This window comes from Scleropages formosus, chromosome 2, assembly GCF_900964775.1.
Source record: "Scleropages formosus chromosome 2, fSclFor1.1, whole genome shotgun sequence".
In the NCBI taxonomy this organism is placed as follows: Eukaryota; Metazoa; Chordata; class Actinopteri; order Osteoglossiformes; family Osteoglossidae; genus Scleropages; species Scleropages formosus.
In genome coordinates this window covers 17,754,281-17,767,339 of record NC_041807.1, presented here as the reverse complement: position 1 = coordinate 17,767,339, position 13,059 = coordinate 17,754,281, and the positions used below count along the sequence as shown (strand labels likewise).

Genomic DNA, 13,059 nt, shown 5'->3' with positions numbered 1-13,059 from the left:
AAGCGAGCTCTCAATGCGTTCCTCATGTGCTCCCCACGGTGAGTTGCTGCCTTTTCAAATGTTTCAAAAATCACAGCTGTTACAATATCACCTCCACCCCCTACCACAACAGCGCAGAGCGTGCTACAGCTGTTTGTAGCGCTTCACAAAAACAGTTGTAAGGATCTCTTAGAATCATCTATGATATCTCATTATGACCAGCAGGTTATTTGATTCAAGCTTTGAAAGGGGGGTAAAAAGGGGTCTTTTGAAGCTTCATATATGCCAACTATGCAATGCGTGACATCTGACCTCTTCCTGGGTTCCATCAAAGCAGGGAGCATCTGGGCGTCCGGCTCCAGGATCTTGTCGATCTGCATCTGCGCCTTCTGGTACATGTCCTGGTCCTTGGGATCGCCAAAGGTGTCCATGATGTCGTCCATGGCGGGGAACTCGTAGTGGCCCCTCCTCTTGGCGCGCAGTCGGATCTTGTTGCGGTGGTGCTCGATCTCAGACTTGTGTCTGAGAGCCACCTGAATCTTGAACAGAGGTTTTTCATTGTGGTAATACTGATAACTGCCAAGTAGGGGTGCTCACAATGCCACTGGTGACAGTGGGCAGAATGGAACAAGACACTTCCTTTCAAAGCGAAGGTTGCTGGTTCAAGGCCCAGGAGGGTGTCGGGAGTGCGGGGCGGGGCCTCACCTCTGCGTTCGCCTTGACGCTCTCCGGCACCTTCTCGGTGACGGATGGACTGCGCTGGGCTGGGACGGGCATGGGCTGCATGGCGATCAGCTGGATCTTGTTGGAGACGCGGCGTGTGCCGTCAGCAGAGCGGGACATGCGGTCTACATGCTCAAAGATGGAGGCGGAGGAGAGCGGTTCGTCCAGGCCTTTTGCCTGCGGGGTTCCTGAAGGGGAACGGCACTTGTGTCAGCACGAATGTGGGAACTCACCGGAACGCTATATTGATGTACAACAATACCTGTAAATGACACACGTTTCAAAATGCACATTTCTGAAAGAATATGGTTCTACTAAACACAAGATGTCGCCACAAGGGGGTGCCGACAGCAGTCTGCGCCACGCTGGTATGAACGCTTCCACTCAGGATAAACAAATAAATACTTAAATATTTCAAGTGTTTCACACTGTCGACTGTCAACAAGGCAGTAGTCTACCTTGCACATTTACGCTCTACTTATACTTCTTCAACTCCCTTAAACATTATCACACTGATTAAGTCAAACCGAAGTGAAAACACTAAGCTGGATTTGTACAGCTGCTTAATACTGGTACAACAATTACATATAGGTTTTTGGAATAAACAAACATGGGCAACAAATCCAGGAAAAAAAAAAGAGAAAGAAACACATGAAAAAAACTGACATAAAAAAACTAAACTAAAAATTCAAATCTGTATTTACAAATTCAACTGGTCTTTTTGCCGCTTTAAGACAAAGGAGCCGTTTTTAAATCCTTAAGTGAAGATTCCACAAGTCACAACTTTTCTTTAGCTGTGTCTGAGAATAAAGAGTTTGGTCTGAATGGTTCTGATGGCTAAGGAAAAAAAAAGTCTTACCAATTTTACTCTTCCCTGAAAGCCGAAATAATAACAAAAGAGAGAGAAAGGTAGAGTAAGGCAATCAGGCATAAGAAGCAGAAAAAACTGAAAATATACACAATGACATCATGCCAATGGAGGTGTTATTTTAGAACGAGTTACAGCATTGTTTGAAAATGCAGACAAAAACAAGAGGGCGATAAAGAGAGAGAGTGAAACAGCGCAGTGAACACGGAACATTCCAGAACTGATAAGAGCAAGGCTTGGCACCGAACGGCCTATTTAGTCTGCGGCACGAGAGGACATCTGACATGACTGGGACTTGCAGAGAATCATTCCTCTGCCCAAAAGTGAGCTTAGGCTCCCAAGGCTGAGAGCGTGAAGTCACGCGGTGTAATTCCCGGGAGACAGGTCAGCGCTAGCTGGGTGTCTGCCCGCACCTCGCTGGGAGATGTTGAAAGTCCGACATGAGCCAGTAAAGAGGAACTCGAACTGAACGACAGAGGAGGTCATCTCATCCTCGCACTGAAAGGATATACAGCGGGATAGCCAACATCACAGATTTCAGGTGTCTGCACTATCCACGTGCCCCCAAACCCCTCCCCTACCACTGGGTTTCACCCTGACTCCAGCTGAAAACTTGCCATTCTTGTGGGTCCTGCGGGGTTGCTTCCCTTCATTTGGTGTGGCAGGGGTCCTCAGGGTCTCTTCTGTTGACTCCCTTGGGCTGGACGGCTCACTCACCACCGAGTCGCCATCTGATGGTGAGATTCTGCCACATAAAGGGGAGCAGGTAACACACGTCAGGTCTGTCCTCAAGCGAGTCACAACAAACAACGTAAGGACAGTCTTGATCTCTTGCAGCCAGGGGCGGTAAACCAGTGCCCTTTGCACTACATTAGAGTTTTGAATTTTCAAAAAAAACATTTCCCATTTTATTTACTTTCAGTTGAATTTCTTCGCTATTGTATTCTCTAAAATCTTCCTGCTGCAGAGCAAAAATGCCCTGCGTTTCCACTTTCTGCCATTAGTTGGCAGCAAAACACACTCAGAACAGAAACACAATGGCACTTTAGAGGGGGTTTCATGGAGATGTGCAGAACCAATTTCATTCAGCATATTTTTTTATTACTACAACTGCTATGCTGTGATAGACTGGTGTCCGTCCAGGGTGTAACCCCCCGTTGTAAATGAGACACAAAGTTGGTATTTATAGGCAAACAAACAGTTTTAATACTACTTTTCCCCAGACTATGCTCCATTACACTCCATAGCTGCCTGATGCGGAGGAGGAGCAATCTTCCGTATACAGCAGAACACAAGAGTGAATAAGAGGTTCCGATTGTGCATAACATTTTACTTTTAGTCAAGTTAAAGTAGATCTATATTTAATGTTGCTATGAGTGAATAAAATAAGACTAACACAACTGGCTGGAACAACCCCCCCCCCCCCCCCCACCAATCCTGCGATTCCAGGATAGGGGAACAGTGACTCTGCAGCAGACGAGCCGTTTATGAAAACAGCATAAGTAAATAAGTCGGCAAATTACTACAGGACATTTACAGCTTAGAGCATTTTTTCAATTTATTATAGATTCATTTGATTTATTTGAAGAACCTAACCCACACATAAACCGAGGCACGTCCGGATCAACACGTTTGGATTAATTGTAACACAGCGGCTGGATTAACAAACAACCTGAGCTGTGAACAGACTTCTAGTCCCATCTGTGTTTCTAAGTTGAGGTACAGATGTGTGAGCCATTCGAAAATATGCCTACCGCAGTCATGTAATTTGTCAAGTGAAATGACTATTACTATTCCAGCTGCACTATACAAATCTGCTACTGGCAAAGAGGAAAATGTTACTTTAATTACTGTCCATTCATTAAGAGACCTGCACTGTTCCCAGTTCCAGTGAACCATGGGAGGTCTTTACTCCGAGCCGGCGCGGCCGAACAAACTGCTGACCTGGCTGTAGCGTGGCTGAATTAAGAGGCTTACAATGACAAGGAGAGCAGTCGTTGCACACTGCAGCATCTCAAAGGAGCTCCAGGACATCAGTGGTCCATCAAACAGTGGCATGGTGGACAACGTGGACACTGCAATGGTAGACCGAGCCCTGGCTCTCAAACACACTCCACATGCGTCCAAGTAAGCGAACTGCAAGGTGTGGTATGTATGTCAGTATGCATTATTATTACAAAGCACTATTATTACTATATGTATCTGATGTTTTTCTCCAAATCGACTTAAGTTGTAACTTACTCAACTCTATAAATGGGTAAATAACTGTAATTTTACTGGAGCAATTTAGTGTGAGAAAATTGCTCAAGGGTATGACAGCTAGTGGTGGGATTTCAACTGGCAACCTTCAGATCTAAAGGCAGCAGCTCTAACCACTACACTATCAGCGGCAGCCTCCCACACAGACCTATCTTTCTTCTTACTGTACTTTAATGGTGTAGCATTTTTCATGTGCTGTTTCAATGACATTTAGATGACATTTATTCATTTAGCAAACGCTTTTCTCCAAAGTGACGTACATCTCATAAATACAATTTGCGCATTACATTAGGAGAAAGAGAAACATAGCTGCAGACGTGTGATTCTTAAGGAGTGTGAGATGCAATGTCATCAAAATGTTTCATATAAATTTCAGCTGGGATTCGAACCTATCCTTTAAGCTCAAGGCAGCAGCTCTAACCCTAACCCCCCTGCCCCCCACAGACGCTATGCACTCACTGACCTCCCCCGGCGACGGGCAGTTCTGGATGCCTTGGTGGATGAAGCCTTGGACTTGGGGGTGGGAGCCTCCCCGTTCTCGGAGGGCGTGGTCTCCTTGACAGGCGCAGGCAGGGGGGCCGGTTCCTGGATCACCATGATGTCGTCCTTGCTGTGCTGCCCCAGGTGAAGTTTGGCAAAGTCAAACCCTTTGACGCTCGGGGCCTGCAGCTAGAGCAAAGGTAAGGATGGTTGGATTGTGTGCAGATAAATCGGTGCACAATCTGTGCTCAATCACACGGGGTGGGGGCTGGGAATTAAGGAGGTCCTCTGTGTGGAAGACAGATGGTAACACTGCACTGCACTCTTCTGGAGAGGACCCACATGCGATTCTGCGGAAACCCTGGGCCGTAATACACACCACAGATATTACAATGTATAGAATCAATCGAAAGTTTGACTAAACTGCCTGGAAATTGCGTTAAAAATAGTTCTACTTTTGGTGTCCCTATCAAAAATTGACCAGTCCATAATAACTGTTCGTGAAGCAATTATAAAACACAGATTATTGCCTAATGCTGTTACACCTTTTCAACAACTTCACTCCTAGTCATTATCACAAGTTCTGCACTTTTTTGGAATTTCTGTTGTATAAACCTCTTTCACCTGAAATTATACTAATGTTGCTCAGAAGTACACGCATTCTTTCATGAGGCACCATTACAAAATTAATTTGTAATCATATTGTAATTAAAATTACATTTATCCCATTTATGATACCCAGGTGTACTGAAACTTTTGACTGCTACCATAGTTGCAATTTTATTTCTGAGGCTTTGATCAAAACTTGTCGGCCTTATAATATATATCATAATGCAGGCTGGGCCCAAAGTTTGCAGAAACAGGAGCACAGAAGGTCCCCTTCTGCAGTACTGGTGGCTCAGAGGAATGCTGGAAAGCAGCAGCAGATGAGGGACACAAAAGCCAAATCTGATCCCAGACCTGTGTCGCTCCCTGGCTTCCACAGAACACAAACCTTCACGGAATTTATGCTTCATTAGGCTGAATTACCGGTCATGGGCCACTTTGTAGTGAAAAGTAAAAGGTCCTTTAAGGGGCTGAGGACCAGAACATCTGCAGGGCTGTGGCTCCTGCCAGTGGACTGAGATCTCACTTGCAGATCACTCATTCATGCTCCTTTTCCTGTTATTTATCATGGTAATAGTGCAAGAAAAGGGCCGGTCATTTCTTACACGCTCTTCAGCAGCAAGCGCGCGGGAACACAAAAGGGACAGGCCTGTGAAAGGCTCCTCTGTTGGAGGCTGTTAATTTGGCCAGTGTGTAGGGGCAAAATGCCCCCGGTGGCAATGTGGAAGGGAAAGGGGGCCTGCAGTCGAGAGTTATAAGGAGGCCTATTCCTCCTCGGCACAATCAGACATTTGCTGAAATTTACCCACAATTCCCAGTTTCCGAAATGTTATCTGGCAGGGGCTCACACTTTGGAGGTTCTGACTTTGCAATGTCAAAATATGTGGATGCAAGACCTTTTAACATCAGCGCACCACAAAACACAGTACTCCCATGCCCTGCCTAACAAGGCCGATTCCTTCAATGAAAACAACCCTTTAGGGAAAGTCCCACTGTGAGGTGATTAAATCAAAACTATTCACCTTCATTGGAAAAAAATATTGGTTTCCAGACGAAAAATGTCATATCAAAAAATAAACTATTCAGAAAAATGTTATTTTTACATGTGGCAACAACACTACCAAGATTTTATAATATTTCTATCAAGAATTATTGAATTAAAAACAGTACACAGAACTGTGCAAGGAGCTGGAAGAGTTATTGGACTGTCAATGTCAACTCTGGACTCATAACTTGCAAACGTCAAGAGAAATTCAAAATATTAAGTGTTTTCATGTTATAAAAGCTGTTTATATACATTTTAAATAGAGATGTTTCCATGTTTATGCAGTTTATCTATAAAAGTTAGTATTTATATGTTATTGTAGTTAGAACTCAGATATACCATAACCAATGTTGTGATTTGTCGAGACTTTCAATGTGACAGGACGTATGAAGTACATACAGTCGCTGGTGTCACGGTGTCGTCGTTGACCACATAGTAGGGAGTGAACAAAAAACTTGTTGCTGTTATAAAAATACTGCATTGCTAGGAAAAAATGACATTGTACTGAATAATAAGCTTAGCGTATGAAAAAATGCAACAGTTTTTTGTGGCACCCTGTAATACAAAGGAAAGGTGCAGTGTTCGTGTCAAAATGCCACAACGGAGTACATGACTGGACAACGAGCCATGACTTTACTAAAGCCAGAACTTCCGTACAGTAGACACATAGCTGAGGACTCGAGGAGCCACTTTAAGGTCATTCAGATGCACATACATAACAGCACAGGTGGAGACTGGGTTCTCTACAAACTATCAGCGTCTACAGCGTACCTTCTCCATTCCCCACTCGTGCATCACAACAGCTCCGTTTCTTGTCTCCACCCGCACCTCTTCCTTATTATTCTCCATCTTCTTCCTGGATTTCCTACTGTGGACATCCAGCACCTGTTTCAGACCTGTCCTCTTTTTCTCCATTGCTTTCTTGTTCTTTTCAACACCCTGCTGCTGTGTCTTGCTTGCATCTATCTTCTTCTTCTCTGTTGTCTTATCTACCTTCCTCCCTTCCTCAACGTTTCTGTGTTTCCTTGAGTGCATTGATCTCAGCTGTGCCTTGTGGGACTTAAAGAAGATGGAAAGAACAGAAGTGTGAACCAGTGGAATGGCTTAGTTAGGAGAATCAATGGAGGGCTGATCAGGGGAGGATTGAATCTAGGAGCCCCAACTCACTACCACTCTCTATGCTAAGGGTGTCCAGTCGTGCCCTGGGAAGGGATCGCAGATTGATGATTTTTCACAAAGCCTTGGCAGTACACTGATTACTTATAATTATTTCTGAAAGGTACAACTGACCCACTTTACAGCAGGAAATTCTCATCTGCAAAAGCAAATGCGACAATACTCTTTGTCCTGTAAATGCTGAAGCAATGAAAACCCGTCGACTGCCGTCCCAGGCCACGTTGAACAGCTCTTTTCTACACTATACCTCCTCTTCTTCTTCTTCTTCTTCCTCCTCCTCCTCATCTTCTTCATCTCCCTCCTCCTCCTCCTCCTCCTCCTCATCATCATCACTGCTCTCAACAACCTTTCTATGCTCAACTGGGAGCTTGGGTTCTCGCATTAATGGAGACTGAATGAAAACAGAGAGTAGATGTGTTTTGGGGGATGCATGACAACAACATTAGAGCCTGACTAGAAGGTACTACAGCGCCAGAGAGCAGAAATCAGGGGTTGAGGTAGGCCATGCTTTAATATCATCAATAGACTCAACAGTGGGCAAAATGACAAGTAGAGACTGATGATGGTTAAGTAGGGAGATCAATGACTGAACTGCTGAGACAGGTCTGTGCAATCCTCAAACAGCTTCAGCAATGCTAGCGGCAACTTCAGAAAGCAGTGTGACCATGCAGCTCACAGTGGTTGTGGCGGTCGCAGTGTGAAGAGCTGCGGGACAGTGCTGATCGAGATTCGCAGGCTCCATGGGTCCACCAGCTCTGCATACAAATCAGCAGCCAAGGGCCCCTATGCGATCCACTATTTCTGGGCATGGCTTCAACCACCTTGCTGACCATAAGGGTCAAAAGGACAAACCACATATCTCAAGCACCCCGGTGGGGAAGCCTGAACGCCGCCTCAAACAGGACAGTGATGTGTAAACTAATGGGCAGGAGACACTGGGGAGCTCAGCCTGATAAGCTTTATCTCCCTATGTTTTCTTTTCCCGACAGGCTGCAAAGACAAACAAAGAGCTTAAAATAACAAAACCGCACCAACAGCGAGATTTTCGCTCGGTTCTATTTTGCGGTACAGTAATCCCGATGGGCGGTGATGCACTGACTGCTGTACAGGCAGAGAAACTGGTGACTTATAGAAAGGCAGTTTGCGATGGATAACACTCCTCCTCCACCTGCCACTCCCTTTCTGTCAACTGAACACAACCCTCTAATTCCAAGTCCAACCCCTCCCCCCATCCAGTCCTCCTTCCCCCAACCCCATGCCCCTCTGTCCATCTCAACCCCACCTCCTCTCACTAACCTTCTGCCTCTGTTGAATGGTGCTCATGGCATCTGGTTGGAACTCCAGCTTGTCGGATCGGCACAGCTTCCAGTAGAGGATGACGATGATGATGACCACCACCAACACTGGGACCACCACGCCCACGATGATCCACATGTTGTTATTTTGCGTCTCGGAGGGTGGTGAGGGCAGCTTCTCCACAGCTGAAGTAGGAGAAGTCCAAAACTGCGACCTGACCCTTATCCTTTACCCATGATGCAGTATGACTTTGAAAAACAAACACCAAACTTTTCCAAGGGGCTCAACTGCCCTGGATCCATGAACCAACAATGAGAATTTTGCTCAGCTGCATTTATCGGGAATCCACATTTCTAATAAGAGCTTCCAATTCGTGGTGGCAGCAATCACCTAGTACAGAGCAGTTAATGAAAGGCGTTTCCCATGGTGCTTTGCTGGGGTGAGTAAGCTAAATAACTGAAGCAGTGTGCAATGGGAAGGCAATTACACATACACACACACAAATTTATAAACACAAAAGGGCCTTCCAAACATCCAAACTGGTTATATCATGGAAAGGTGCATAAACTGTGTGTAATCAACAGAAAATTGCTGAGAAATTCAGCCCAGTGGTAGAGATGGTCCCCAAACCCCAAGCCCCTTCAATTAACTCACGTTGAGCCAGCGGTGCCTGCACGCGGTACCCCAGGATGATGGCGGCTCTTTGCATGTCCAGGCGGTTCAGCAGGTTCGCTGTTTTATTGGCCGGGAATCTCTCTCCTCCGGGTCCCTCCACGAAGTACACCACTTCCAGCGGGTCGTCCAGGCCCTCCAACCGGGTCGCCCTCACGATCTGTATGGAAGGGAGATGCTGCTGCTGAGCAGTACTACTCTAAGATGAGAGGCATGGGTGGACCTTTGGACACTGCCTGGCCACTGCTCTGGACCACGGACAGTGTTCACACCCTAGATCCACACAAAATTTAACTTCTCAGACTCGGTGAGGTGAGCAGTTGCTTTAACCAAACAATGTCGTAACATCTGCTGGAAATGACTGAGCGAGAAGCCATATAAAAAAGCAGGCATTTATATTACATTTATTAATTTAGCTGATGTGTTTGTCCAAAGCACCTTACAATATTATGCTATCTACAGTTATTTACCTATTTATGTAGCTGGGTAATTTTTACAGAAGCAATTGGGGCTAAGTACCTTGCTCAAGGGTACTACAGCTGGAGGTGGGATTTGAACCTGTGACCTTTGGGTCCAAAGCAGCAGCTCTAACCACTATGCTACTAGCTGTCCCAACGAGGCTCATTAGGTGACATCACCCAACGTGTCCTTATATGCAGACATCATAAACCATCAACATTTTAAGCTGCACTGAGGATATAAGTATGACAAGCACTACAACGTCTCCTCTGTCAGCTCTATAAAATTCAGAAATTAATTTCCTTCACTGGAAGAAGAAAACCATTAACTAGAAATAAATAGTGACACGCTGAAAAACACAGAGTGAACAGTTAAGTGAGCTGGGCCACTTGCCGTGGTGTAAAATGAATTATTAATAGTCACTGAGAAGGAAAGGCAGCAAGGCAGAAAGGCCATGGATGGTGCTGTTAAACTGAGGTGATATTTATTTTTTTAAATACTGATTCCAGTTGTAGCAGCAAATGAACATTGATGAAACGATTTGTTATTAGCAGCACGTACAAATGGGGAAATGGGGGGAAAGCAAAATGAGTGTGGGCTTTCAGAGAGTTTGGGCACGGAGAGGAGCGTGCCCTGCTGCCACGGGTAGCTTCTCCTGTCCCCAAATGATGTCAGGAGGGGAGCAGGTGCTGCGGGGAGGCACAATGAAGGACCCTGATGAGTACGCCAGACAGGCTCGGAGTTTTAAAGACAGCCAAAGCGATTTGCAAGGAATATGAATGCGCTGATTTATAGCTTCCTCGGGGTGGCTGAATTGGTGAAACTAAGACCTTCTTCTGATACTGAGCACTTGCAACCACAGTTTAAGATACTAGTATCTCATGAAGAACACCTGCACCAGTCATCCACTGCCAAGGCCCAGAGTGAAGCATGACACAGGATCTCACCTGTATGCTATTGTTGCCCACACTGGTGGCCCTTTTCCACCGCTTGGCTGTCCCCAGGACCTCACCCAGAAGCTGGGCTAACCGGCGCTCCATCTGAGCCTGGAAAGTGCGCTCGTTCACCCGCTGGTCCAGCACGCCCAGCAATACTGCAGTGCACAGGGCAAAAGAATACGTCATGGGGAATGTCAGAGAGCGGAGCTCTGGGTCATTGGCACCCCTTCTCACCAGACCCAAAAACTGGGTTACATCAACCTACCTGACCTAACCCACGAGGAGCGCATCAAGTGGGTCACATTCAGCTCCGGGTAATGAAACGCTGGCAGAGGAAAGAAAAACAGAATTAACCTACATTCTTACCCAACAACGCCAGGTAAAAATGGAAAGAGTAATGTCTGTTCCACTTTGCACCCCAGAGAAGGGTGGATGCACGGTGGATAAAGTGAATGTGATGTGAAGTGGAAATCCTCAGTAAAGACAAGACAGCATGCTGACTCACGTTCAGCTATCTGGAGCACCGGGAAGCCCAGGTAGAAGCTAAACTCCACCATGCTGAGGAGCCTAAGGTGGTTGCTGACATCTGAACCCCTCAGGTAGCCGCTGGCATCTCTCACGGCAAATGTGATGTCTACTGGGGTCTTCTGGTTCCGGAGACCCTTGGTCGAGCTCGCGGTGATGTTCACAATCTGCAGTCCCAACAAGGTTGCTGGCCAGTCACACTTCTACATTAACCGACACTCCTTTGTATTTAGTTCAGTTCTCACCCCCATCAGCCCTTGTTTGCTAGTTTCACCTGTTATGATCTCGGTGATTGTGGCTCTGTTTGGACTGTCCAAACCATGTCCGCTTGTCCACTAAATGTCAATTCATTTGCCTTGTTTTCATTGATTTCTTTTGTCCTCACTGTCCTGCGTTATCCATTAAAGGTTGAATGCAAACACTGAGTGTCATATATATGTACGTTTTATTTGTGAACCTTTAAGTGTAGAATACATTATATTCTTGCATTACTGCTACGAAAGAGCAGTGCATAAAAATTTCCACCATTGAGACGAATAGCAATAAAGTCTTTGATTTACAAGAATTCACCTTACAAGAGGGTTTTTGAGAATAAAGTGGCTTTGTAAGTCTTGGGAAGGTTCCACATATAAAACGTCTAGAAAACCTCGTGGTTCCGTGATGACACATGGAAGACTGCAGTATGCTACCCTATCAGATTTTCTCTTGGAGCGCTAGATACTTGCCATTAAAATCTTGGCACATCTCTTCCACACTGCATCTAAAGCTGTAATTTACGAGGTAAAACCTCCCCTTTCACTAACCCACTTACAACAAGCTGACTGGCATGTCTGCACACTGGGATCATGTCCTACATCAGGTCACAAGCTCCTTTAGGCCAGCAAAACAGCAGGACACATTGTGCTTTCGCTCTTGTCATCATTGACTACACCGTGAGCGCGTTAAATCATTTCTGGCCAATTTATGAGTAGAATGTCTAAACTAGTTCTGTTGGAGTGCAGACGTGAGAAAGAAAGAAGAGTTCTGTGGTTCTGCAAATTAAGACAGGCCTAAAGCAAACAGGGGTTCAGAAAGTCTGCACCTCAACTCCACTGAGATACTGTGATTGGACCTTCAAACAACTGTCCATAAACACTACCCTCAAAATTCATAAATGTCCACAACGCCACAAAATATCCTCGATGTCACTGAGCTGAAGCAGTTCTGTAAGGAGGACTTGTCCAGAATTCCTCTAATGTTATGCTGGAGACTGATTTAAAAAAAAAAAAAAAAAGAATCACACAGAACTAAATACTTGGAGTTATTGTTTCTGAGGGACTATAGGAGCTACTCATTCATGAGGTGTACTTTTTCCACACATGGCTACTGCATGTTGACTGACATACGCTGAATAAATAAGTAAATGATTAAAATTTATTATGTGTTATTTGTTACATTACCTAAAGTTAGAACTGGTGAGGACTAGATCGGGTGTTATGTCCTAATGTGTAAAACTAGGGGCAGCTGAAAGCAAAGCAGTTAGAGGCTGCTGCCTTTGGATTTAAAGCTCCCAGGTTTGAATCTTAAGCAAGGTACTTACCCTAAATTGCTCCAGTAAAATTACCCAGCTGTATAAATGAATAAATAATTGTAGGTAGCTTAACATTGTAAGTCACTCTGGAGAAATGTGTCTCATAAATTAATAAATGAAATTTAAATGAGGGTGTACTTTCTTTTACACTGTACTGGTTGAGAAAAGGTACCACTATGAAAAGTTTTGGCTAGTAATTGCTGTGAAAACTACAGGGCAAGCAATGAGAATTAGCTGGTATGGTCAGTTCAGCACATACCGCACATAACAGCAGCCCCATCCAACAACCAATCAGCAACAAGAAAACAGGCGGTGGGGGGGGCTCTTACGTCGATGCTGAAGTTAGCGGACTCCAACGAGCGGCGGCGCACTTCTGCATAGGCCGTGCTCAAGCCCCGCTCGACGCGCTCGCTGAAAGTGCAGATGCGTACGTCCACGTGGCCGGGGACAAACTGCAGCACTG

At 45.4% G+C, this 13,059-nt stretch overlaps 1 protein-coding gene across 1 annotated transcript in view; it reads right to left on the bottom strand.

Moving 5' to 3' along the window:
- The window catches only part of LOC108931414 (UPF0606 protein KIAA1549-like), a 46,267-nt gene that overhangs the window by 8,327 nt on the left and 24,881 nt on the right, over positions 1-13,059 (bottom strand). The window contains exons 5-17 of the mRNA XM_018747167.2: positions 12,926-13,056; positions 11,007-11,193; positions 10,767-10,826; positions 10,511-10,656; positions 9,087-9,264; positions 8,433-8,617; positions 7,813-7,891; positions 6,732-7,063; positions 4,293-4,498; positions 2,188-2,315; positions 1,562-1,576; positions 685-890; positions 292-518 (exon numbers count right to left, since the gene is read on the bottom strand). Of these exons, the coding sequence (XP_018602683.2) occupies positions 292-518; positions 685-890; positions 1,562-1,576; positions 2,188-2,315; positions 4,293-4,498; positions 6,732-7,063; positions 7,813-7,891; positions 8,433-8,617; positions 9,087-9,264; positions 10,511-10,656; positions 10,767-10,826; positions 11,007-11,193; positions 12,926-13,056 (2,080 nt within the window). The remainder of the gene's footprint in view (positions 1-291; positions 519-684; positions 891-1,561; positions 1,577-2,187; positions 2,316-4,292; positions 4,499-6,731; positions 7,064-7,812; positions 7,892-8,432; positions 8,618-9,086; positions 9,265-10,510; positions 10,657-10,766; positions 10,827-11,006; positions 11,194-12,925; positions 13,057-13,059) is intronic.